Genomic DNA, 26328 nt, shown 5'->3' on the forward strand with positions numbered 1-26328 from the left:
TGATGGCAGAACACACACATGCAGGCAGGCAGGGAACAAGCTACACTAATAGACATACAGTCACTACAGAAGGTATAAAACAAACACTTGTGTTGCCCTTATGCATGTAAGATAATGAAACCTCTGCAGATGAATCATGGATTTTCCAATAGAAAGAAGACATTGCTGTATAAATGTCATGAATTAAGAACTGCTGAGAGAGGATGCTGACAATCGATGATGCTGTAATAAGCAAGGAAATTTTCCTACACAAACTCAAAGAAACTGTGGACACTTGTGGTTTTGTTTTAATGGTGATTAACACACTGTTTTGACATTCACAGACAATATTTTTTGTTCTTCCATTTGGTAAACTAACAAATATAACTACCTTTGAAATGAGAAAACATGCATCAAAATGAAAAAGAAAATAACAGCCATTAGGAGAATTATTAAAAGAATCATTTATGGTTTATTAATAATCTGTAGAGGCAGCAGCAAAACACAATTAGAAAAGCAAGTGAAATGACAGCCAAAGCAATACTGCGTTTAGCTTGAACAAATGCCATGATGTTGAAACACTGAAGTGAAAGTTAATAATTTCCAGTCAATTTTTTACAAAATGCTGTTCTTGCTATTCCCCTTTTCTACATTTGTTTAACTGCCTGGACTTACACGGCTCTGTCTCAGCCTCATGAGTTTCAGGAGACAGGACAAGACTCAGCACTGACAAACATATCTGGGTGAAAATGCAAAGTCTGCCCACAGTGAGGCTTCTTGTTCCATCTGTGAGGCTGTAACACTTGGGTGCATGGTTTCCAAAGGTTTGGAAGAGTCTTTCAGAAAATATGCTAAGCATAAACAAACAGACCTGGATTTTAGAAATTCAGGTCTGGTGACAAAAACACCCTATACTTCTCTGTACACTCAGGATTAGTAATCATTTGAGAGAAAAAGGAGGTTGCTCTTAACTCCTGAAGGCCTTGCTCCCAAAAGAAAGTAACTGCATTGTACTGCAGTCTTCTCCTAGCCAAGAATCTCATTACTGAAAAACTTCAGGGGAACCTCATCAGCTGAATCACCAGTTCCTTGTCCACATAAGCCTAGCCCAGCCCAGTCATCACAGTGAGAGCAGCAGCCAAAGATATCCCATTTTAAATATCACTGATGCTTCTCCCAATAGCTCCAAGGTCTTCTGTGCTGCAGAAGGCAAATGACTATTGGAGTGAAAAATAAACCACAATGAGAAACCCAACACAACAGCAGAACCTGCACCACTCTTTCTAACATCCATAATCTCTGTGATGGTTTAAACAATACCTACTGATTTTAAGTTCCCCTAAAAAAACCACACCCACCTTGGGTTAAACTTGGATTTAACTTCACAGGGAGATGATATGTGCTTAGGTTTTTCTATGTTCAACATGCAGAGAAGAAAATGTCAACCTGAAAAAAAAGGTTGCTACATCTCTGTAGATCACTCTGTATGTGCAGAATCATTGCAAAGGCAACAACCAAGGCCACAGCATCAGATCAGCTGCTCTGCTTGGAAACCAGCCAGCCAGCAATCCCTAACATACTGATTACAGATGAGCCTGTCTTTGTAAGGGGAAGAAATTTGTTTCAAATGCCCTGGAGGGATCTAAGACAGAAAACAGTGATGTTTGCTCTGCTGCTCAGCACTGATCTATTGTAACTTCTGGGTGAGAGCTGGGAATCAGCAGATCTGCTCAGCTGTGGAGTTCTAATGTCCATCCACAGGGCACGCGGTCACACCAGCCCAGGCAGGACCTGCTCTTGGGGAGGTGACACACTAGCACAAGGGAGAGATTTAGGGGGTGAAACACCAGATGGTCTCAGTGCACACAGTAGCAGTCTTTGAGAAGAGGGAGGTATGGCCATTCCAGCTATCAGGCAGTACTGGCAATGCCAGGTCTTTGAGAGCTCACTTGCTCATTTGGCATCCTTTCTCACACAACAAATGCACATACTTACTCCACGCAACTAATAATTTCAACTTCCTTTTACAGCATGCAGACAAATATTTCAGAAGCTAAAGGCAAAATATCATGTCTCCTGCTTATGAATTTATTACAGGGTGGCAGGGTTTTTTAACTTTTCCTACTCACGTTTATAGGTATAATGCTAAAATATTTCTTCCTGGCTCTTTGACCTACACTGAAAATAAAGGCAAATCAATGAAATTAAAGAATGTACCTAAGAAAAAAAATTTAAATCCCTATCTCTATCACTTATGAAAAAAATCTTTATCTGAAGATGTTTGCTATCAAAGCTCTGCCTTTTTTGTTAAGTTTAATTGCATAAAACATTAAAAAATAAAAAGGAGATCCTACACAGTAGACCTCATTGCACAATAGGAGCAAGCAATTCTGCTACGTGTAGACTATGAAGATATAAAATCAATTCACACAGCACCACTACCACATTCAGCAATGCATTATTTGCTATTTTCTGTGGCATCATGACTGAGTGGTCAGGAGTGTGAGCTTTATTTTTCTATGTTTCAGGACACTTAATTTGGAAGTAACACTAAGTGTTCTGAAACATTAACTACAAGGTTTTTTTGCCTAGTGCATCCCCTAAAACAACATGGCATCAAAATATCCCCAGAGAGGTTGTAATTTTTTTCAACCTAAATGATTCTATGGTTATATGAAATGTCAAGGGGCAGCTTCATTTTATCTGTAAGAATCTAGCTCCCACCTCTCACACTACTGCTTGATCTTACTGGTTTTATCCTTTTCCATTTAGAGCTCTGCCTAGACAAGAGAATACTAGCATTTTTATCAGGGAATTATTAGTTAAAAATTTGTCTTTGCTTTTCTGGATATGTTGTAGCCCTTAGTGCAAGTGCAGAATGGGCAGGAATGCTACTAATTCCATTTCTGACCCTTCCTTTTGCTGAATGCAGTTTTAAAAAGCCAGACTGTAATTTTCTGACTTAGGGCATTTTTTTTTCAAAAATGTTGACCCATTCATTAAAACCAGATCTTTTGACAGAAACAAACATTCTTACAGCAAAGCTTGTGGGGTCTTGGATGACATGCTTGCTAAAATGGGAGCGTGAGACAGATAGAGCACAAATATAAGATTCTCTGGAAGACTTTCTCAAATATATTTAATGCCATGATTATTACCTATATGAAAGCAGAAATCCCAAGTGAAGAGAGCTCAAAAATTAGAAGAGGGTGTTACCCATATTGACACAGATTGTATAAACAGCAGGACAGCAAAACCATCCTCTCAAATTTCTATATAAAACTGGTGTTCCACAAACTCATATCCAACTTGGTGATCTCTCACACCTTTTCCCTGAAACTGGTAGGCTTTTCCACACTGGCTGGTGGGAACAGGCCGGGGCCAATGCTTCTTCACAGACTGCCCTGACATCATCTGCAAGGGTACTAACCGCAGGAGACAAAAGCATGCTAAGGAAGATGCTAACTAACAATTATGCAAAATGGACAGCAGCAGGTCAGTGCTCCAGCCTGGGCACTGTTTCCTTTACTAGCAAGCACCTGCCAGGCACTGCCAACAAATCTGCATCAGCACTGCATCAAGCGGAGAGAAGGAGAAGAGAATGGCATTCCTCAGGGAACTTGTCTAAGGTGAAAAAAAAAAAACCAAGTTCAAGTTCCTACTCCAAATCAGGCAGAGCAGAAATTCATTGTGTGAGGAAAATGCTCTGAAGCACCCCAGCCAGACACCTACTGATCATTCTGGCATTTACATGTCTCTTGTTTATTTTCTTCCACCACAAAACCAGTCATCCACTTCAGCTTTGTTTCAACACATCTGCTCCTTGCACTGGACAGATATGGGGAACAGCTGTGGAGGAGGAAGGTGCATCATTCACCTGCACAAGCTACTACTGCACAGCTTCTCTCCACACAGAAAGAAGCGCAAGGTAGCAGTTAGGAAAGTGAGACTGCAACACCCTGATGTGGAAGTTAGGAAACAAACATGTGAGGCTGTTCAAATTCTTTCCATCACTGTGCCACTCAGTGTCTGTACCCAGCTCAAACTAACAAAGCAGGTGGGGAAAAAAATGTATGTCAATAAGATATTGTTCTTATCAACTCCTTGCAGCTCTTCATCTGATTTCAGTGGGATAGCTGTGGTCTGGAAGCCTTTGTTTTGGAAGGCTTTGAAGTTGAGACCCTGCCTCTCACCTGAGAAACCTCTTTGCTTACCTCCCAAATTTTGAGGTCAACCAAATCAGGGAGGCAAAATCTTGCCTTACCCCCACTGCAGTCTACGTAGTTTCTGCTGGGTTTAGTGCTATGATCCAAGAGCCCGTGGACATCACAAGAGCAAGATCCTCCAGCCCATCCAATGCTACTGCTGATGACAAAGCAAGGCTTCCAGCTGCCTTTCCACAACTTTCATGGGAGCATAGAAGGAGCCAGAAGCAGGAACTGAGATCTCACCAAGCTCTTCAAAGCTCTCCAAGGAAAGCTATTCTTGCAAAAGGTATTGGCTTGGTCTTGGAAAAATTCAACCCCAATATTACAGCACATTTCCCATGCCATTCCTATTTGAGCCATGGATATGAAATCAAATTCCCAAATTTAAGAAATAATTCTGAAACACTAATTCATGTCTTTGAGCAATTGCTCTCATTCCTCTCATCTCTCTCACTAACTCCATTTATCAATATATAATATATATTCCATTTTATTCTCACTAATACATAGTCCTAGGAATATGAATCTTGCCTGCCTGAAGCTTCCTCTTCTACTAAAAATCAACAAGGGAACAACATTCTCAACTCAAACACTGTAAAAACAAATGGCTAAACCCCATGCCTCTCATTCACTTTTCTTGACAAGTTTCTCCAAGGAGAGCAAGAGGACTGCAAATACAATAAAGAACTTTCTAGTAGATGTATTTGTAAAAGAAAAAGGCAGTTTCAACATAACTGTTTCCATTTCCTACCCCAAAAAAATAGAGATTTCTCCATTATTTGTTTGCTCATAGAAAGCCTTATAAACAACATGGGAAGAATAACAAAATCTGTCAAAACTCACATTTGAGCTATTTCAGTGGGGGTTTTCAATGTCATAGGAAAGAACAAATCTTCTGTCTCTTATTCAAGAAGGCCTAGTTACTAGTCTCAATTCAATAGGTTCCACATGCATATAAGCATTCTCTAAGATGTTCTCAAACTATTCACCCTGGATTAGCTGGCACTGCAATGACTTACATTGGATAGGCTAGCCTCACTTGATTTAACATAAAGTTATGGAACAGTTAGGTGCATGAACTACAGGAACTTACATCCTACTTCCAACTTTTTTTTAATTTTTCTTTTTTTTGGTCAGAGTATAAACTAAACTGAAGCAAAAAAAAAAACCAAATCCAAGCAAGAGTGCCATGGTGTCAATCAATTTTATGATAACGTTTATAGCCAACACTCAAAGAAACAGGTCATTCCTAACACAATGAAGGCATTAAACAGAGTGTAACACAAAATAGCTGCTTTACAAATATTTCCATCCAACCCCATACTCAGGGATAGAAGTTAAATCTCCCAAACCAACACAAACAAGGAACATTTTTCTTTTGGGATAAAGAGCCTGGTCAAACTGTCAGGGTCTACAGAGAGAATCCTTTGCCCCACAGAATCTTCTCACACACTGGCAAAGCAGTAAATGAATGAATGAATGAATGAATACACCTTTTTTGACACCTTTGATGAAACATGCAAACTGCATTAAAAGAATAGGAGACTGACACCAGAGAAGTTTAAAATCACTAGAGGCATTCAAAAGCAATTGACTGCCATGAACAAATTCCAGAGGGTTCATAATTATTATCAGACTAATAGGAAACAGAAACTAAGGTTTAATACCAAAAAAACAAAATACAGAACACTGCCTTCTCTCTTCCAACACAGAACATCATGGAGTGTTCTAAAAGGAAGAAATAAGCTACTACCTCTTTTGGCACAGGAAACAGCCATATACAGCTTTAACATTTGAAAATTAATCCCATATTACCTAACATCTGTTCTGCAATTATTGGCTTAAGTGGTGAATATTGGCTTAAGTGGTAAATACTGAAAGCTTTTCTCAGTGTAAGAGTTTTGCAGCAGATTTTGTGGTGTCAGAGAGGACACTTCACACTGCAGTCCAGAAATACTGACACTCATATATCAAAAGCAGGGAACGTACAGTTCCACCTCTATTTTAGTACAATGGTCAAATGAGAGAACAAAATTCATGCACCAGGAATTCACCTCTGGCAACTTATCTCCTTGTAGCATAAATCAGTACGAGAGGAAATGTCACAGATAAGTTCCTCCTACATACTGAAAGAAGTTTGAAACTGTTGTACAGTACAGCCCATTTGACAGCAGATAATCACAAGACACCAACTGCTGTGAAAACAAATGCTAAGGAAGGCAGAAATTGAATAAATTAGTAGAGATACAAATTAAGTGTAGGAAATGCCTGCCCATAATATACTATTGATTTCAGTTCTCTGTTGCAGGATATAAAAAGCACTAACCAAAGGAAAGAATCATTAAACTACAACCCAGCAGTTTCATCCTTTAAGGGCCTAATATGCAGTACCTCAAGAGATACGAATGTAAGATTAGTTACATAAAGCCATCTAACCACAAAAGGAGGAAAAAGCTTTATTATCATCAGCTCCACTGCTGATGATTAAATGAAAATATATGATGGAATAGCAACACCAAACATATATTACAATCCCATCACAGAGAAAAATCATCTCTCTGCTGACTCTTTCATCAAGAAGAAGGTGAGACAAATTCAGAAGTGAGGAGGGTAATACAGCTTAAACTGTGAGATGAAACACAGAGCAGTAAGTGTTTAACAGTGTTTCTACTCAGACCTTAGGCACCCCTTCATTAACACAATTAAAAGTATTTACCTTGTTACCATGGAGTACAACACATTTTAGGCAGGGCATAGTCTGTGGTCAAGGTAAAGCCCCGAAGTCAAGAAGACATTTATAACTTCTGTCTTTCAGACATATGCCATATAAATCTGCCATATATAAAAGATAAATTTCAAGCAGCTGAACTTATCTGAACAATTACTGATGTGTGATTTGAATTCCCTGAAACAGCAAGAATTTTTTCTGAAATTATCATCTCCACACTGTGCCCAAAACTACCACTGCCTGAACTCCTTGGCTGCTGTAATCAGTGGGGAAAAAAAAAATGTCTGTGGAAATGTATGGCCAAGTTAGGAAACAACAGTTACAGGTATTATTTCAGATTCTTTCACTTTAATTTTAAAATATTTTAATATGTTAAATACTACAGAAATACATTACCATTGTAAGAAGGAAAGTCAGCTTTGAGACTCAATTAGGAAAAGAAAAAAGCATTTAAGTGAGTATGAAAAGATTACTATATTTTCAGTAAATCATTTCAGGAGCATCTTTTTGTGATGACACCAACAGCCCAGCCTCAGCAAATGCCCAAGCCTGAGACTTACATGGAGAACTTCTGTATCTGTCTGATAGCCTAAGGACAGCATTCAACACATGACATTAGAACATGACATTAGAACATAACATTAGAAGGGAAACTTTGTGAGACTAGCCCTGTCAACTTCTTAAGATTCAAAGCCTTAGTTGCATGACCATGTCTCAGTGGAAGTATTCATTCTTGATGATTCTCACAAGGGAACCAGCAAAAAGGAACAAAAATAACAACAACATAAAACTAGACAACACAGACTGAATCAGTCAACTCTGAATCACATAAATGATTTTAAGTTTATAAACAGAATAATAAATTCTAAAAACCCCTACAATTTAGGAAATGCCCTCAATGCAAATTCACATCATTGCACCAACGTCCCTAGACCCATGCAAAGAGAGGATGAGTTTTTACTCTAACTTATTTTCAAAAACAAAAAGTATGAATAAATGCACTTTTTCCCACTTGTTAAACATTTTTATTTTCTTGTACCATAGAACCATTAGTTGCCATGAAAGCTCTGTAAAATAAAGCATATGAAAGGGAACTTGTGTGATAACTAATTACATCCTTCAGTTACTGCTACCTTCAGCCTTCCTCACCCTCATTCAGCTCCTCACTGCAGAAATGTAAGAGATGTACAGTACAGAAATGTACTGACCTCTGCAAACTGAACTGCAAGGCAGCAGTTCAATGCTAGCGCAACTTTTTTTGACATCAGTGTGATAAAAGGCTGAAGCTAGTGCAAAGGAGCGGAGTCAGGTCTGGCATTGCTACTTTTCCCACTAACTCTGATGACTGCTGTGACAGAGACTTCACAAGAAGTTAAGAACTAAAAGAACTCTTACAGCCAAGTCCCCGGTCAGAGGTGGGCAAGGTCAGAGATGGAGATCCGGCACTGAAGAAGCAGCTATTCAATATAAGCCATCCAAATGCTTCCTTTGAACATCTACTTCCTCTTGTCTTCATTGTCACTCATCATAAAAGAGCATTAAAACCACAAGAGAAACTGCACGAGATGCTTGTCTGGTTGCAGTATTACCCACACCTAGGTCAGCCCTCATTTCAGCTCAGTTAAACTGAGCAAACACTACTCTGGCACACAGACATCTCTCCATACACCCTAGCACAGAAGAGACCTGAATGCATTTATTAAAAGCCTAAGGGCACATCTAACACCATCCATCAGACATGTAACCACCTCTTTACAAGTTTGAAACCACTTTTATAAACTTGGCATAATGATCCTTGGGAATGTTCTCCTTCTTGTTGGTTTTGTGGTTTGTGTTTCGTTGATCTTTTTGTTTGTTTTTTACAAACAGCTAAACAGCAGAAGATGGGGCCTCTAAGAAACAGAATAGAAATTGACTTGAGCATCTTCCAGCACAAAATTATTGTCACCATGCTTCTTAATGAAAACTTGCACACTCATGTAAGAGAAACAGACATTTTGCTGTGCTTGAACACATCTCTTTTTTGGTTATTTTGTAGTTACACTGTCAAGAAAGAATTATGGGATGGTACAGAAGAAAATAAAAATAACTAGGAACCTAAAGCAGACCTCACCTCTTTCTCGTGCTAATGACTGTTTAGAAAGTGCACATTTGAAAACTCCTTTTTATTCTGTCAGAGAATGATAGGGAAGTTATCTTTAATAGCTATTACTCAAACATATATATAAAAAGTATCTTATTTCTCTAGCAGTCTTTATTCTATCAAAAGGATAATCCTTAAATGTTATGTGTCATTCACTTTAGTTTTTTAAAGCTGACAACATTTTGAGTAAAGTGCTCTGCCATTCATGGGAAGATGTAAACCCATAAAAAAGAAAAAAAAAATCCTCCAGTTAAGACTTCTTGCATTGTTAAAAATAATGAAGAGGTGGACTTACAGGGCCAGGCTTTGTCAATCAGTGTAGCTATAGTGACATGACAGTTTTACACCAGCTGAGAATCTGGTCCTTGTGATTATGAACAACAACAGGGAACTGACTTTCCATGCCCTTGGTGTTAAGAGCCATGAAAAGAAAAACCCTTCTTGCCCTTCCCTTGTGATTTTTTTATGAATCCACACAATGTACCTATCCAAACACTATAAATATTTACAAATTATCTGCTACACAAAAATTTTGTTCTAATTTATGTTCAATTTTTTATTCATGAATTCATATACTTTCATTAGCCAGCAGACAGGTACCAGTACTTACCTGTGATCTAAATGGTGAATAGAGAGAATAACCCCTGAATTCAAATGGGCTTGTTTTAAGGTCACCAGGATTGTGAATTCACATTTATTTCTTAACTTCTGAAAAAATATTTCAGCTGTTTCTGGAGATGCCTTCACATTTCTTGAAGTATCTAAAATAAACATGAGAGGAAAAAACACTCAGTACAAAATCTTATGTTACTTTACCTTCTCATTCAAATATCTTACAAAATAACAGGCTGTTTCTGAGAAGCACAATTGAACAGGCAAAAGCAGTGATCAAAGTACTAAAACATTAGTTTTGCATGCAATGGAAGCAATTTAAATGAAAGAACACATTTTCTAGGACACCTATTCAGTTCTGGGGAGCGGTGGTGTTTGTTTTGATCGGGGGTCATAACCCTTACTTTCTTCAGGAGTGGCCAGACAGTACCTTTAATATCTCATCCAAAGTTTGGGCTCACTAGCAGTGAACAGCACTATACATGAGCCTAAATCCTCACACGTGACCTGAGCAACTTTTTAATGACTTCTAAAAGATGTTAGGCCTAATAGCATAAATACATAAATAAATAGACTAATTAAAAAAATAACAAACTATTTACTCAGCTTTAAGTAAAAATTTAAAAATTCACCAAATTTCAAAATATTTTATTGCTCTATACTCCATTTGGATGGTACTTTCCTGCTGCTTCTTGCACAGGATGTCATGAATAGCTATTTGTTAGAGTACTGGCACACGTATACAATAAAGACTTTACTTTTAAAAACCCACACAAAGCCTAGACAGATGCAATATTTCTGCTGAATTTGCACATCACATGCATAGAAAATAAAAAAGGCCCAAGCTTAAATCCTATAGAGAGATAATTTACAAATAAGATGTCAAATGCTAGAAAAATAATTCCCAATCTCCAGAATACATTATACCAGAAAAAAAAATTAATACACATTTTAATGCACAAAATCAATTCATTAGCATGTATAATCAAATGTGTAAGAACTAAATCAATTCACAAGCTTCTTGTCACAGAAATTTGACCATTCTGCCTCTGCTTGGGGACAGTAACTCAGGAACAGCAACAGAACTGATGATTTTCTTACGGCAGCACTGGAGCTGAGCTCTCAAGTACGCCACTCTCAGCTTACACCACTGTTCTTAAAACAGTTTTATTCTTTAAGCTGGATCTATGAAGATGCTGCTCTCCACTAACAGAAACAGTTTCTTTTGGTTTATGGATCAGGAATATTTAAATATCTGTTTAGGAAGTGCAACAACCTGAGCAACTGTGAAGTCATAACCAAGCTCCTGAACAGTGTCACACCCAGTTGAATTTAATTTGTTTTTCACAAACGGGAATCCAAAAGAAAAAAAAAAAAAAAAAAAAAACAACGTTAATTTCTACCAAATTCCTATGATATTCTCATAAGCAACTGGTGAAAGAAAGCATGTGCTTAACACCCCTACCCTTAAAGAAGGCCAGCCCATCTATTTATAACTATCCTCCCCTTCCACAGGCCCTTTTATTCTAACTGGAGCTATTGGGATGCAAACACTGCACTACAGGTGGCCTGTGCTTTAGCAAGGAAACAAACCCTCACCATTAATAGATCTCTCCAGAGCCACCCCAGTCCTCATTGCTCTGTGAGAGGCAGGGGAAACACGGAGCTGCCACAACACCCACAAGAGGGGAGTAATTTATGAGGTCTCTTCAGGTCACCCTGAATCATTACCTGATCACTACACTGGATGAGAATTTTTCATCCCTTATTCTATAAAACCTTATCTGGGTACCCTATAATCATTCATTGTGGCCTCAGATAACCTTCTTGTATACAGACAATAACAGCAAGACCTGATTGCATCATGCTGGCAGCCTAAATACTAAGGTTACCATCACACTAACTGCTGGAGTGTTACACTGCCAAAACACATGGCCATTCAGTTTTGGTATTGCAAATAGGTCAGATTATACTTGCTGCTCAAAAAAGCTACACAGCCTTTTGAATTATTACTGCTGTTATGAAGCACAACATTCTTTGCTCAGGGCAGGCACCAGGTGGATTTCTTAAAAGCAAGATGACTGAAAGGTCCTTGATCTGTCAGATCCATTCTTTTCACACTAACACAAGAGTGCAAATCCCTCCTTCCAATTGCCTCTGAACACTAGCAGTAGGTGCTTGATAGATCACCTGCTATGCTCAATAAATATTGCTTCAGGCTTCTTCTTGATATTTGGCTCCTAGTAATCAGTTTAAGACCCAACAAAAATACTTTACTCGAACTAGGCTTCTTCCATAATAGCTTGGAAAAATCAAATTGGTGTATCTCAGACAATAATTTGCAGTTTCTCAATAGTTACATATAAACCTCATACTGTGAGCATTTCCAATACACAAAACCAGAGGCATAACTTTTTTCAACTTGGAGTGCAAAAATAAGCAGAGAATTAATAGTTTGAATTAGAAACTTGTCTCTAATCACAATACATATATTTTGGGTTTATTTTCATAGAATATTGCATGTGTTTGGTTTGACCATAACAATTCACAACTCTGTAATATCATCACTCCATCTTTAACTTACAGAAACATGAAAGTGACAAAGAAACAAAAAATCCAAACTCAAAGCATGTCTCACTCCTTGCTCAGGCCAGATCCTTTAAGATCTAACACTGCAAAGCATCCTGAAAGCCCAGCAAAGAAAACCACTGACCATAAGACCAGCAGGAACTCAGTCCTTCAGAAAACAAGCTTAGCAGCTGCCTGGGCACCCAAAACCCCTCACTATTAGGACACATTTCCCCGCTCAGAGACAATCTGCAATCAGAGCTCTGCAGCAAACACCAACATCACACCAGCGTCCCCTGAAGGTGCCAAGAGCAGGCAGTGTCATTTCAGTCATGTTTGTGAAATAATAATTACTGCCCTTTAACAAAGACAGCAAGTAACTTTCACCAGGACTCACTCCATAAGTCCAAAGGACTTCCACCAGTCCAACAGGTAGTGCAGAAAGAAGCAGTTTTACCCTCTGCAGTCACCAGCCTGTTAACTGCTCTCATCATCCCTGTGGTGACAACTGCATTCATAAAAATTTATGAGGAACTATTACAGGCTACTGATCCAGACTTAACTAGTCCAGCCATGCCTCCTCACTAAGGGAAAAAAGTAGCCATGGACAGTTATGGGAGTAGCCATGAACAAGTTATGGGAGGAAAGTAGGAATATTTCCATACACAGTACCAGCAGCATACTAAATCACACTGTGGAAAGACTTGGGACAAGCCATTGACTACCATTCATATTCCACAATAAAACAAAACAGTTATTAAACGGAATGTGTGCCTTTTCCTAGCAAAGGTGTGGTCTCAAATTTTTAAGAGCACCTAAAAGTACACATACAGTATGAACTGAATTATAAAACAAATTCCTGCCGAATAGTCTTTGAAGGAGGAACTCTAACTAATTGAGCTCCACAGTTTGTTTCATGTGCACATAATCAGCTTTTAATAGCAGGATCTATAAATCAATTCCACATCTGACTGTAGCTCTGTTGAACTGTCCAAATTAAATTCTAGTGGTTTGTGAGAAGAAGGAGGGCTGAAGGCTAAAATGAGGCTGAGAAATATAATTGGCTCAATTTTGTTCCAATTTCATACACTAGGAGGGATGAGTATCACAAGCATATATTCACATTCTGTCACTTTCCCATATTCAAGTTTTTGTTAATATTTTCATAACTAGGATTTCACAGAGCCTTCAAAGGGCAACTGTTTACTTTCTATGGTTCTTTTATTTAGGTAACAAATATAAACTAAGCTGCACCCAGCCAACCGGGCAGCATTCAAAGCCAATCCAATAGCAAAATCTTTACGAGGCTGACAGTACAGCAGGATTTTAAGTGGAACACAGTGCATTCAAATTCAGGAGTTGCATTCCTCTAATGAAAAATGAAGATATAAAGAAGTAAAACAACCTTTATTAGACCAAAGCCTTGCTAGATGTGATATGCATTAAATCCTTCAGTAGAAAGGCTGGTTGTTTTGCTATTTAAACTGATATATAAGATCAGCTCATAAAACATTTTGAACTACTTTACCTATAAATTTTTCTATTCCCTTCTCAAAGATTCGCAGTTGTTTCAGAGAGAACAGCAAAAAAAGCAGCTGTAGTTTTCCAAACCCACATGAACCTGAGTTGGATTCTCCAAGGCTGTAGAAAGGAGCTCTGCAAGAATCTGGGGGAAGTTGTTGCAGTTCCATCCGAAGTTTAAATACTAATCCTGTAAGACTCCCACTGGGGCCATTCCCAAAGGGTGTGCCTACTCTACAGGGCTCAGGAGCACTGCCCAGCTCCCAAACCTGGGTGAACTCTAGGACTACAACCAAAACGTACATCAGGATACAACCAGGTACATCCAGACCTCCATGCACCCAAGAGCCTCCCATAAACTGGATCCAACCTGGTCTCCCCTGAACAAACACTCACAAATGCCAGGAACGAGGACTCCAGTAATTAATTTCCCAAGTGGCATGATCAGGACCTCGGGATAGCCCACAGACAGTTTAGGGACATAACCCACAAACTGTCCTAGTAGTTTTGACATCCCCATGATGTGGTGTTTCTGCCTTCTTACTTCCACTAAAGAAATGCTTCAGCAAGGATGCATGCAAATAGAAATGCAGTAGATGAGAAGGAGAAGAGGGCAAAATGCTCTTCAGCTGAAACGAAACAATCGAAACAAAAGCTGACTTGAAGCCAAATCATTAAATCAAATAAAAACAAGGGGGAAAATGTCACAGTTTGTTCTTGCAGCATTTGGGGAGGTTCCAACTGCCTTTTCTTTGTAGCTTCCTCTGTTCTGAATGTCAGCTACAGCTTTGGTGTGTCATCCAGCAAGGGCTTTCCTCCAGCTCAAACCATATGCAAAGTCCCACAACTCACAATGGACTGACACAAAAGACTAGAAGACCTGTTTCTGAACACATTTTTCCCCAATTACATTGGCTGTTCATACTTATGTCCTTCAAAATCAGTAATCATATCACTCCTGGACAAAACTCGGGCTCACCTATATGCTACATACTTTGATGTTTAAAGTAATTTTGGCACAGCTGAGAACAAATCCCACTGTGGGACAAGAGGAGGGAAAGGTACTGAGAGCCTGGACAGCTAGGCTTGAATCAGAATAGACTTTGCAAACCCATGACGGTCTGTGGAAAACAACAGCTGTAATATAATACATATTCCCTATGAACTGACAATATTACCATTGAAATCTGCCTAGAAGCATTCTGCAGGAGATGATACAAAACAGGTTTGGGGGTGATTATACTACTGGCTGGGTTAAGCCTCTGAGCTTATATACCAACCAGCTGCTTCTAGACGCCAAGGCAAGTCAGATGGGACTGAATCATTCTGCAATGGATTCAGTACCACAGCTCCCTCAATCTTAGTCTTAACCTGCCAGAGCACAATGCTAACACATTTAGATATCTTTCATCCTTCCTTGGGCTGTTATCCCTTCAGCAAAGGGGGAATTTGCACCAGGATTACAAGTGGGAATCATTTCCTGTAATGTAAAGCAGCCCAGCTGCACCGCAAAAAGTCAGGCATGCTCTTCCAAAAATGTCAGGCCCATGAACAAGGATTTCATGACTTTTGGACTCAGTAGGCAAAAAGTAAATAAAAGATAAACAGTTATAGAACAGGTTCTAGTGACTGCATCTGGAATAGCATATTTCTGACAATTTTTCAAACCTTTTGCAAATGACAGGATAAGAAACCTAATTGCAGGCAAAGCTGAACTTTGAACATGTAGAACTCCAGATTAGAAGTCTATATTCTCAGCACAGGAGGCAGAAACAGCTGATTTGCTAACAAGCAATACAGATCCTGCCACACTAGTAGCTCCTATCAAACTGCCACAGAAATTGAGAATGTGCTCTCCTGAACACATTTCTGAAGGGAATTTTAGAAATGTATAGATCAACACACAGGGAAGCACCACACATACAAAAGTACTATCAGGAATTTTTAAAGGCATTCATAATACAGAAAACTTCTGTTCCTTGTACAACAAAAATACTATCCCTTTCACAGCAACTGCCATCATGCTAGATACTATCACCAGGAGAGAAGGTGCTACTCAGTGGGGACCTATTACATGACAGCAAAATAATGAAGATAAAAGACTTCTTTTCTTGTTACTGAAATTCCACTCCTCGGAAATTAAAATGTGTGCTGCACGGTAGGCTCTGCACCATGTATTTACTATTGTAATGCTTTCTGGTGATTTATAGGTTACAGGTTATAAATTATAAGATGCAATAGCTTTTTTGATTAGCAGTTTTTCCTAGCCTATACTCCAACACTATTCTTCAACCCTTTTTAGGTTTTGAAGATGCTGTGTATGTGCTCCTTCATAGGTAGGATCACGTACTGCTACTTAGAATTATGTTGTTTATGTTTTTCACAGCCAATACCACTATAAAACCTACTGTTTGAACAAGGACACTGATGTAGCACAGAGTGGGATTTCTTTTATTTCTTCATTTCAATGGAGGTCCCAACTATATTTAAAAGGTTACAGCTACTGTAGCTTTATAAATACATATGTGCATATAAACATATAAAACTAAACTCTGTTTAGGCACAAAACAGCTTTCTAGAAACTGCTTTGAGAACCCCTTGAAACCTGTGGAGAAAATCAAGCCTGCCTTGTTTTCCTTGCAGCTGCCATCTGTGGCATATGCACCTAGTTATGCTTGGTTGCATACTGTCACATGAGGACTTTGTGTCAAACTGACCTAACAACAAACAAAAATATCACACCAAGAAATGCTGTTAACACTGGGATGTTGAAGAGCAGAAGAAAAATAATGCATCACCTTCCAGTCCTACTAGTACTGTAATAAGGGCATGACACACACGAGAACTGCTAAAAGACTGATTTTATTTTCATTGTATAGCATGGCCAGGATTTTAACAGTTATTGAATTCACAGCAAAAGGGGAGGACAGGAGGAGGAGAAGGAGCTAGTGTTGCCAGCCTTTTCCAAATGAAAGGCAGGCTACCAAAGGTAAACAAAGCCCAATCAATTAAAAACAAAGTACAAACTTAATGGCAATAATAAATCATGCAAGCAGATTATGCTAGATCAAGCTTCATCACATGCCCTACCCTTCTCTCTGAAGGTATGACACAACTCAATTTCTCAAATATACCAGATTCCAGTGGTGAACTATCATACAATGACAGACCGTATAAGATCAGCACCCACCACGGCACCTCTGAATTAGAATCATGCTTGGTGTAGGCAATCCAATACCCTCTCAGCAACACACCACGTCTTCCCCTCACTTGGTTCTCACTGTGTAAGTGTCAGTAAGGCTTACTCATGCTCTCTGCTCAGTCATTTTCTCTCAAAACCTCCTTTTGTTGTGACGAGTATGTTCCTGAGGACCTAACTCCTCACGCCTGTGTTTCACAGATTCATTTAGGCTAGAAAGGACCTCTTGAGATCATCCAGCCCAACTGGAATCATTTGTGGATGACCTAGAAGGTTTACTTTTTTTCTCCAGGAAGAATCCGTTTCTCCCTGTTGGAGGATTTGGATCTCTCTTCGTAGTTTTCCTTCATCCCTGGCTTACTAGGGTATAACTGGTTTTTGCCCACATTAGGGTTAACTGCCTTCAGCTAATGAAAACTCTATCTGTTAAGAATTTAAGTGCTGATTTCTTTTCACACAACACAATGGTGAGCTTAAGGAAACATTAATATGAGGTCATTTTGCAGATGACCACAGCCATGCAGTCTGCAGGAAAGATTAACTTCTGACACAAGAGAATGGCCAACAGCCACTGACAGAGATAAAAAGCACCAGAAAACTTAAACCTGTATCCTAACAGCAAAAATAGAGCAAGCAGGGCAGGGGGAAGGAGGCCACCAGTGGAAAAAATTGTATCTGAATATGGACACGTCCAACACATCTGTTGTTAGCCACAGGTCTTCAGCAGCAGACTGAGCAAATAGTGACAGATGGGGGGAGAAGGCTGAACTGTACTGAACTGTAAAGAGAATTCAAGCACTACAGAAACAGGAAGTGACAGAGAGACCACACCTGAGGGTAGAGGTAGGACACCAATATCACCAGCCATAGTGGCATACTTGGAAAAATCTCTACTCATAGGATATCTGTTTCGATGCCAGAAAAAGGAAAGAGATTTTTTGAATTGGGAATGATTCAAAACAAGAGACAAGAACAAGTCAGAGGAAAGATATCAAGGAATACCATATACACCACTCAGCTGTGAGCAGAGCAGAAAGGTAGAAAACACATGGAAGTCTTGAGCAAACCTTTACCAGAGATTTCAAGAAAGCTGGGAAAGACCAGAGTTCAGATTCTCCAGAAGTTCTCATTTAATTCAGGTATTAACGGAGTCCATCCTTCTGTGAATGTGCCCACTAGCCCTGATCAATCAGCTACAGGTTTAAATTCATGCTCAGTGTATAAGCTTGGATGAGTTAAAATTATAAAATATATCCAGGCTCTAATTTGCTCTTGTAGGCTTATTTTAGCCCAGCATCATCAAAATATACGTAAGTGCACCATAGAACAAGTTTCGGGAGAACACAAAGGCACTGGTTTGATAATTGTGTACCAGGTGTTTGATGCCACTTTGTGTCTTTGAAAAACTCTCCTTGTCTGCTCAATTTCACCAACACTCCCACTATCCAGAGTGCAGAAAGACTTAAAAGGTCATCCACCCATTCCTTAGCCTATTACCTGAACAACTATGTGCAGTGACTACAGCGTAGCTAATGCTTCCTAGATATTTTATTTCAGGCTATCTTCTAAAAAAATCAAAAGTATGGAGATTTCCACCACTTCGTCTCAGCAGCTATTGCACAATCTAAACTAGTTCAATGTGAAAGTCTCCTTTTATCTTAAATCCTCTCCATTTGTAGTATCATTACATTACTCTTAGCTCTCCCTCTTTGAATACTAAATAATTCCTTCATTTTAAACCGCTAAGAATCTTCTAATACTAGACACTTATCATACAACACTTTTGTCATTTCTTGGACAAGCTGTACATGCTCAGGTTCTTTCAAAAGCTTTCTTACTAAGCCAGTCCTTTTGTTACTGTATAATCAGGTTTGCTGTTTTTCTCTTCAGTCCCTGCAATTCATTGATATTTTTCTGAAATGCAGAAACCCAGAGTGAATGCAATAACCCAGACACATTATTTTTTTTTTAACTCAGCCTCCCAGATCTCTTACTCCCATATGCTTTCCTTATGCTAATGGTGTGTGCAAGGATTCTTAATAAGAGCAACGCTGAACAGGGTACACAAGGTTTTCCTCAAGTCAACCCTCTTCCTTGAACGAGAGCTGAGCAAATCTAGGGACTATTTCCAGTTCAAGGCATATTACTTAATGTTACAGAAAATCTTAAGAGTGCCTTTGGAACAGCTGGGGCACAATATGCAAATGCATGCTTAGGGAGCTATTAAAACACAGATTATTGACCTCAAAATTAGAAAAGATCCTTTGGAACCCTTCTGGATCATTGCACAGCTGTATCTAGAGACTGACGGATATCCAGACAGAGTCAAGGCTGGTGCATGTCATCTTCACTTTTAGGATAAACACTATGGATGTTACCACCATCTAATTATACTTAAATAAGCATTTATGCTGGGGAAATTGTATAAACATTGCTCTAACAGAGTATAAACATTGCTCTAACTCCACAATTGGAGGTCTTTTCGTTATTATACTCCACGTTTTCAGAGCAGGAAATAGCCACTCAAATTCCACTAAAAGAGTTCTCAGTTATGGATCGCTAGCAATATTGATTGTAATGGCTCCCTTGGAAACATTACAGTCTATCATAGCAATTTTGGTGCTGCAGCAAATATGTTAATCTGCTAAAAGCCTTTTGAACATTGCATCTTTGGAAGCCTCTTTCTGTCTGCTGGTCCTTTTAGACCATTCCCATTGCTTTAGCACCTTGCAAGAGCACAAAACTGCAAGCAGCTGCTCATGAGATGACTCAAGCTGAAAGTCACTTAGTTCTAAGTTGGTGCATCTCTCTGAAGTCATCAGCATCACACACACCCCCAAAAACAAAGCCGGCACCAAAAAAAACAAAAGCAAATAAAATGTTAACAAATAATAAGAATTTTTTGCTGTGAAATTCTGTCATGTTGAAAATGGCTACAGAAATTTTTTTTTCTATCTGAAATATCTAAGTGAGCATTCATATAGGAGTTTATTGTGGAAAACATGTCCAGGCAAAAATAATTTTAAAACTTAGTAGAAGTAGAAAGCACCCTTATATTTCTCCTCAGATTTTCCTGAGAGGAAATAATTTGGACAATGCCAAGATGGAAAAAAATAGCATTTCTTAAACATTGAGACACAATATAGAGGAGTTTAGGAAAAAGAGATGGACAGAAAAAAAAGAGTCTAACAGTGAAAAATCCTTTTTTACCCCTTATTCAGCTGTACCTTAGCAGTACAGGTAGGAGAATACAGCTGCTCAGTGGATCTGCACCTTGGCACAAAACCAAATGGGACGAAATAGAGGGAAGAGCCACCACAAAGAATTACAGTTTTCCATGACAGCTATATAAAATTTCCAGCCCTTACCAATGGTTTTAAATTACTTATGAGCTCAGTGCTGTACATCCCTTAAGACTCAGTGGAAACAGTGAAGTTAACCATACCTGGCACTATTTTTCCAAGGTAGCACCTGTATACCCTGGAGGATACAGACTAGAAGAACATAAGCTGGGGAGGAGGGGAGAGTAGAAAACCTATTTCCCACATCTTATAAGCAAAAAGTAGAGGGAAAACACACATTGTGATTGATCCAAAAGGGATGTGTAGGAAATGCTGCTGTCCTTTGTGGCATCTCACTCAAGAATCAGCCATGCTGCAGTGGGGGAAGAAACCATAAAAAAAGAGAAAGATTAACCTAGCAAGTTTCAGGCACACTTTGTGACTACAGAACTATGCCACAGCAAAAGTAATTACATAAGGGTAGCAAGACCTCGTTTTCCTCCATCACTTCCTCTTGCTAATGCAATCCTCCCCCAGCAATATGGAAAGATGAACTTGACAGCTACCTAGAAGGGTCACTGTCCTTCCTCTCAGGGCACATGTGCTGCATGTGCTGGGTTCTCTGTGGCACACATGACAGAAGCTGTCCTGCTGTCAACATCACATCTTTTAACTTCAGCCAACACCGCTGCCCCCTGCCACACTGCCAGGAGAGGCTGCCAGGTGAGCAGCCATCTGCACCTGCCTGCTCTTGACAGGGATATCAACATGGAGAGAGGCTCTTTGGCCCCACTCCTCCAACCATCAGGGCCCTTCTCACGGCACCAACCAGGGCTCTGCCCCACACCCCCACACGGACACTGTTGTAATGTATTCCCTTTTCATACGTGCCTGTCCTACGAGCCGTACATTATACTCATCTTCAGCTTTCCAACAAAAATGCCAGCTGGAGCCCTGAGATAATACAAGCTCCAACAAGGATTTTGAGTTTGCAATATTCTAGAAGAGGCCTCATTGTAAAGGCTCAAAGAAGCAAATGCAATTCTGTCCGCCTTTAGTCAGTATGAATTGTTTAGGGCAGTACTGATTGTATAAACAATACACGGTTATTTGCATTAACATGAACTACCAGACACTGGTTAAAAAAATTTTAGAGATTCATCATTGTCCCAGTAGAAAACAAACCCCCAGGGATTTCAGTTTATTGCAGGTATCAGATACAACCTGGCTGTGGAATGCACAGGCTCAAGTCCACAAGAACACAGTAAAACACATCATTGCTTTAAACTGAGTCACACCCTGCTGATAAATAAATGCAGGTATTAATTCACTCCAAAGGCTGAAGTATCAGAGACTGGAGATGTTAGCTGTCCTGCCAAGCCCAGGCAAAGCCACCAAAGTCATGCTGGAATTTAACAGACTGAAAGGTGACAAGAGCCCATATCAAGACACATGAAGAGATGAAAGTAGGAAGAAAAAAAAAATAAATCGGGAAAAAAACCCAAAAACAAACAGTCAAACAAAACAACAACAACAAGCTACAAGCGACAGACAACAAAAAAAAAAAAAACAACCCTAAAGGCTTTAAAGTGAATATTTAATCTCTGAGCTTATTACCTTTCCCTCCCCAGAAAAAGCCCACTGCAGAAAATCGAAAGAAAACAAAACAAACAAACAAAAAGGAAAACAAAATAACACTTTGTGTAAAATACTTTCCTTGGAATGAATAATGACAATTTTTAGAGCTGAACTTAAAACAACTTTGCTGCTTAACACTTATACTTCTGTGATAGCAATGTCTAATACACACTCTCAATGACAATATTTATTAGAAACTTTCAGCATAAGACAGTTGCAATCCCCAGTTGCCACAGGCCAAGTTATATGTCAGTCCTTAACATTATGTGTGTCAACTCTGCACTAATGACTACATTCAGGGATTACAAGCTTTTCTTCTCTCATTTTCTGTATCTGCTGTATTTTAGGTTTCCATTCACTTTCCATTTCTCAGCCCTACCCTCTACTATACGATTACAAGCATCAATCAGAAGCTCAAGATATTTAAGTCTTTCTTCCATAACTTTTTCTCCTTTATTTTACAGATAAACCAGCACAACCAGTTATCAAGCAACACAATCTCCAGTTCTGGGCATATTCATGAATATTCTGTAGGGGCGAGTGCATCATAGTTCTCCATGCATTAAAATTCATGGTTTGGGATGGAAAACTGATGCAGGATCCTTATATGCTATCTCCTTCTTTGGGAGGGGTCTTCAAGCAGCAGACACTTCCTAGAAGAGGTTGCTGAATATTAAATTCCTTTGGAGCAAGTGTATGTCTCAGAGGAGCAGCTACACCAGCAAAAGCAGCCCAGCTTGTCAGGGCTCTCCTGCTCTCCTTCAGCACCCAGCCTGGCTCCCCAGCAGCATTAATCACAATCCTGGCAGTGCTCTACCACAATGGTTACTGTTTGCACAGGTGCAGAGGTGACTTTAGAAAGTTCCAGAAGTGAAAGGCAGCAAAGGGAAAGCTTATGCTGTCATTCCAGACACACCAAAACCATTCTGGCTACCACACTGTCACAGAGCAATTGCTTACATTAGGCATTTCTAACATCAAAAAACATGCCAGTGCCTACTGAAATTAAACTTTGATTAAAACTTCTGTTATCTACAGATGATTTCTATGATGGAGGTCCCACATTTTGAGGATTCAGTGCTTCTGAGTGAAAACAGTTTGCATGCAAGACAAAAAAAACCTGCAGATAAGTATTCACTTTGCAGTCAGCTGAGACAGTTGGCAACATTAACATCCTCATTCCCAGCTGTCTGTTACCTCTCCTCTGGGAGATGGATACAGCTGGAGAAAGGGGTTTTACAGGGCTGTAATCCATGTCACTGCAGTCAGCCAGGTTCAGTCCTGAAGCTGGCTGATTTTGCCATCAGCAGACATGGGAACACTCGTATAATCTCTTGCTTTGGAAGAGTTGTGGGGACAGTAACATCTAGCTTCTGGGCAGTGATGAGCAGCTGGGAACAGTAATATTTTCAGCAGGCTCAGCTGGAACCTGGAGAAAGCACCTGCCCACTGTTTCAATAACAGGTGGCAAGGAAAAACTGTGTGTGTTGTGAAGTGCATAGGCAAAGTAAATCCTATTTCTGTGACAAAAAGTTTACTCATCTCTGCTTTTAAGGCTTTTTTAGCTTCCTTATTTAGTAAGTGTCCAGAGATGACATCATGAAACAAAACAGAATGAACTTTACAAAGGGATATAAGATAGAGTAATATTTTCTTGCTAGTATTTTAAAATAGCACACTAACGATCCAGTCATACAACAACAGATAACACATCACTTATACCAAGAAGCCTGCTTTAGGGGTGGGTTTTTTTTTTTTTTTCTGCCAGCATTTTGTGCCAGCCAGCACCACTTCAAACAACAGTACTGCTGAGTCCTTTCATTCATCCCACTGACAGATTAAATTATTTTCTGGTGTTTCATAGCACATCTCAATCCCCATCAGACTATACCATATTTTGCCTCTAAAATCATCCCTCCTCTGAATAAATTTCAAATTCTGCATCCAGATACGTAAGCTCTCTCATTTTCATGACTGACATGTCCTTTTTATCTTTTCCTTAAATGCATGTTTCTGTGTTTGTAACCATCTGACTGCACTCTTCTGTCCACCTTTTAGCCTGTCCTTTGAAGAGAATATACACCCTTTGATGGGCATATACTGTCCTTACACATCACCTGGCTTTCATTTGTGTTGCCCCTCATCCCTTGGTTTACAGTGTACCTTCCACCACTCTCCATTGGTGTTGGAGGCAGTTGGAAGGTGTCCCTATCACTACCACACACACACCTACTGTTTGGACAAAAACAATCTGATGAACAGTATCTGCTCTCAACAAGAGATACCCAGAAAGACTACTGAAATACTCTATCTATAAAGTACAAATAATACAGAATTCAAAAGGAGGGTGACAAAATGTTATTGCCTAGTGAAATGCCAAAGACCAAGTTACTCTTGCAGCCCTTCTTTAGATTGTCACACCTCAGAATACTATTTCCTACTACCACTTGAAATATCTAGCTTCACTGGGACCTTGCCTGAGTTTCATGTTATATCTCCTAGCACAGACTGGAGCCAGTCATCCAAAACCTTCCTCATCCTTCAGCCTCTGTTGTTGTGGTTTTGTCTGCTTCTTCAAAATCCCCTGAGGTTACATATGCAACAAGTGCTCTTGAAGCAATAGAATTTCCACATTTGCATAGGAGAATAGCTACATTGGACTTTCATCTTCACCTATCTCCTCAAATCACATTAATGCAGTCTCCTTACAAAAAAGAACTATAAGAATGACAATGTGTATTTCTCCAAAAGCTGTTTTTAACTACATTCATTACACTTCAGTCCACCCATCTGGTTTGGGCTTTACCCAAGTGTCATCCCTGTTTTGCAAAGGGAGGAACAAAGGTGTTGAAAATTTCACTGACTTACATAAACAGTTGCCAACAGAGAGACATTAGTGACATAGATATTCTGACTTCTGTTCTGCTGCTCTGACCAGCAGAGGAGTAATTTTCTTCTCAACATATTTTGACATAATAATATCTGCTGTTGGCTAGAAAGTGCTGGCAGATGTTCACATGCAGCAACTCTAACATTTTTGAAGACTTCCTCCTGTTTTCTATTCATAATTGTATCTTCCCACAAGCAACACTGGAACACTTTACAATTACTTTGCAATTCACATTTCCAGAAAAAGAAGTCCCTGCAGCTAACCAGACACAGATTACAGTGGCATTCTGTTGCTACCATTCATGACAACGAAGGAGCACCAGACACCTAAAAAGCTTTAGAATCCAGCACCTAAATCTGCTGAAGTCAAGTACACACACGCACAAAAAAAGTCCAAGTAACAGCAGATTTCAAATGGCTAACATTATTTCTAAATCACGGCATGACACAAGACTGTATTAGTATAATCTAAATTATCTTGACTGGACAGTGGCAGACTAAAACTACGTTTAAACAGTAACTGCTTACTGTCTTACATGACCTAGAAATACAAGTACCTTTGAAAAGTCACTTACACAAGGGAGAATTTGCCAGAACAGCCAATCAGATGCTAAACCTCTATATTGAAAATTGATGCTACATCTAATTAAGCAGTCAAAACTGACTTTTTGCCTAGAAACTGAAGAGACTATTCTGCTTTAACTATATATAATTTTCCTATCATACATCTTTAATTGTCTATTACCTGTTGGCAGTTCAACATGCCACATTCATAATTTCCTTCTAAAACAGAACAGCATTTAGGACGTCTGAATGGTTTAAGCTTATGGCTTTACATCAGTTGAGAATGAGGTCTATCAAAAAGGCAACATACTAAAGTGTTGTAAATACGTATATAATACAAGAAAAGATTTGCTATCTGAAGAAACCAAGAGGCAAAGGATGGATCACAAGTTAGAGCTTCCAGAATAAGTTCACAGATCATTTAAAGTAATTTGCATCATTCTCACAAAATCTTTTCTGTCTAGGACTAAGGCTTCCACTGGAATAAGGAAAAATACACATAGACAAACCAAATTTCAAGGCAACACACACACCTATTTGAAATTCACATACTTCAAATACATACATTAAAAGGTACACATTGCAGCAATGTTCCCAAAGTGTGAGTTCTAAGAGCAGAACAAAAATTACTAAGCGGACCCAGTGGTCTGATGAAGGAAGGAAATTTCTCTATTTCTGAACGCAAGCTCAAAAATTAAAATCTCTCTGCTCAGTAAGGACTCCATTTACTATAAGCAAATCAGTAGTCATCTTATGCAGTAGCAGGGAAAATTATCTCCAGTCCTGCAGGGCATTAAAGACTTCCTAAGGGACACTGAGTGACTTCAACCACCATTTAGAAACAAGTGTTTTCATCCTTGTTATTCCTCCAATTGTTCTCAGCAAAATAAAAAGGCTTCTGGGAAAATTTAAAACTCCTGTCTTCTTTTGTTACAAATAAACTGCTAACCCATTTGGGAACTATGTACACTTGTAATTGCAAAGAATGAGGGAAAAAC

At 39.2% G+C, this 26328-nt stretch overlaps 1 protein-coding gene across 1 annotated transcript in view; it reads right to left on the bottom strand.

The window, feature by feature from the left end:
* The window catches only part of NELL2 (neural EGFL like 2), a 133690-nt gene that overhangs the window by 105203 nt on the left and 2159 nt on the right, over positions 1-26328 (bottom strand). Inside the window, exon 3 of the mRNA XM_041465590.1 lies at positions 9669-9819. Coding sequence (XP_041321524.1) covers positions 9669-9819 — 151 coding nt within the window. The remainder of the gene's footprint in view (positions 1-9668; positions 9820-26328) is intronic.

This window comes from Pyrgilauda ruficollis, unplaced genomic scaffold, assembly GCF_017590135.1.
Source record: "Pyrgilauda ruficollis isolate IOZ18807 unplaced genomic scaffold, ASM1759013v1 scaffold19, whole genome shotgun sequence".
Lineage (NCBI taxonomy): Eukaryota > Metazoa > Chordata > Aves > Passeriformes > Passeridae > Pyrgilauda > Pyrgilauda ruficollis.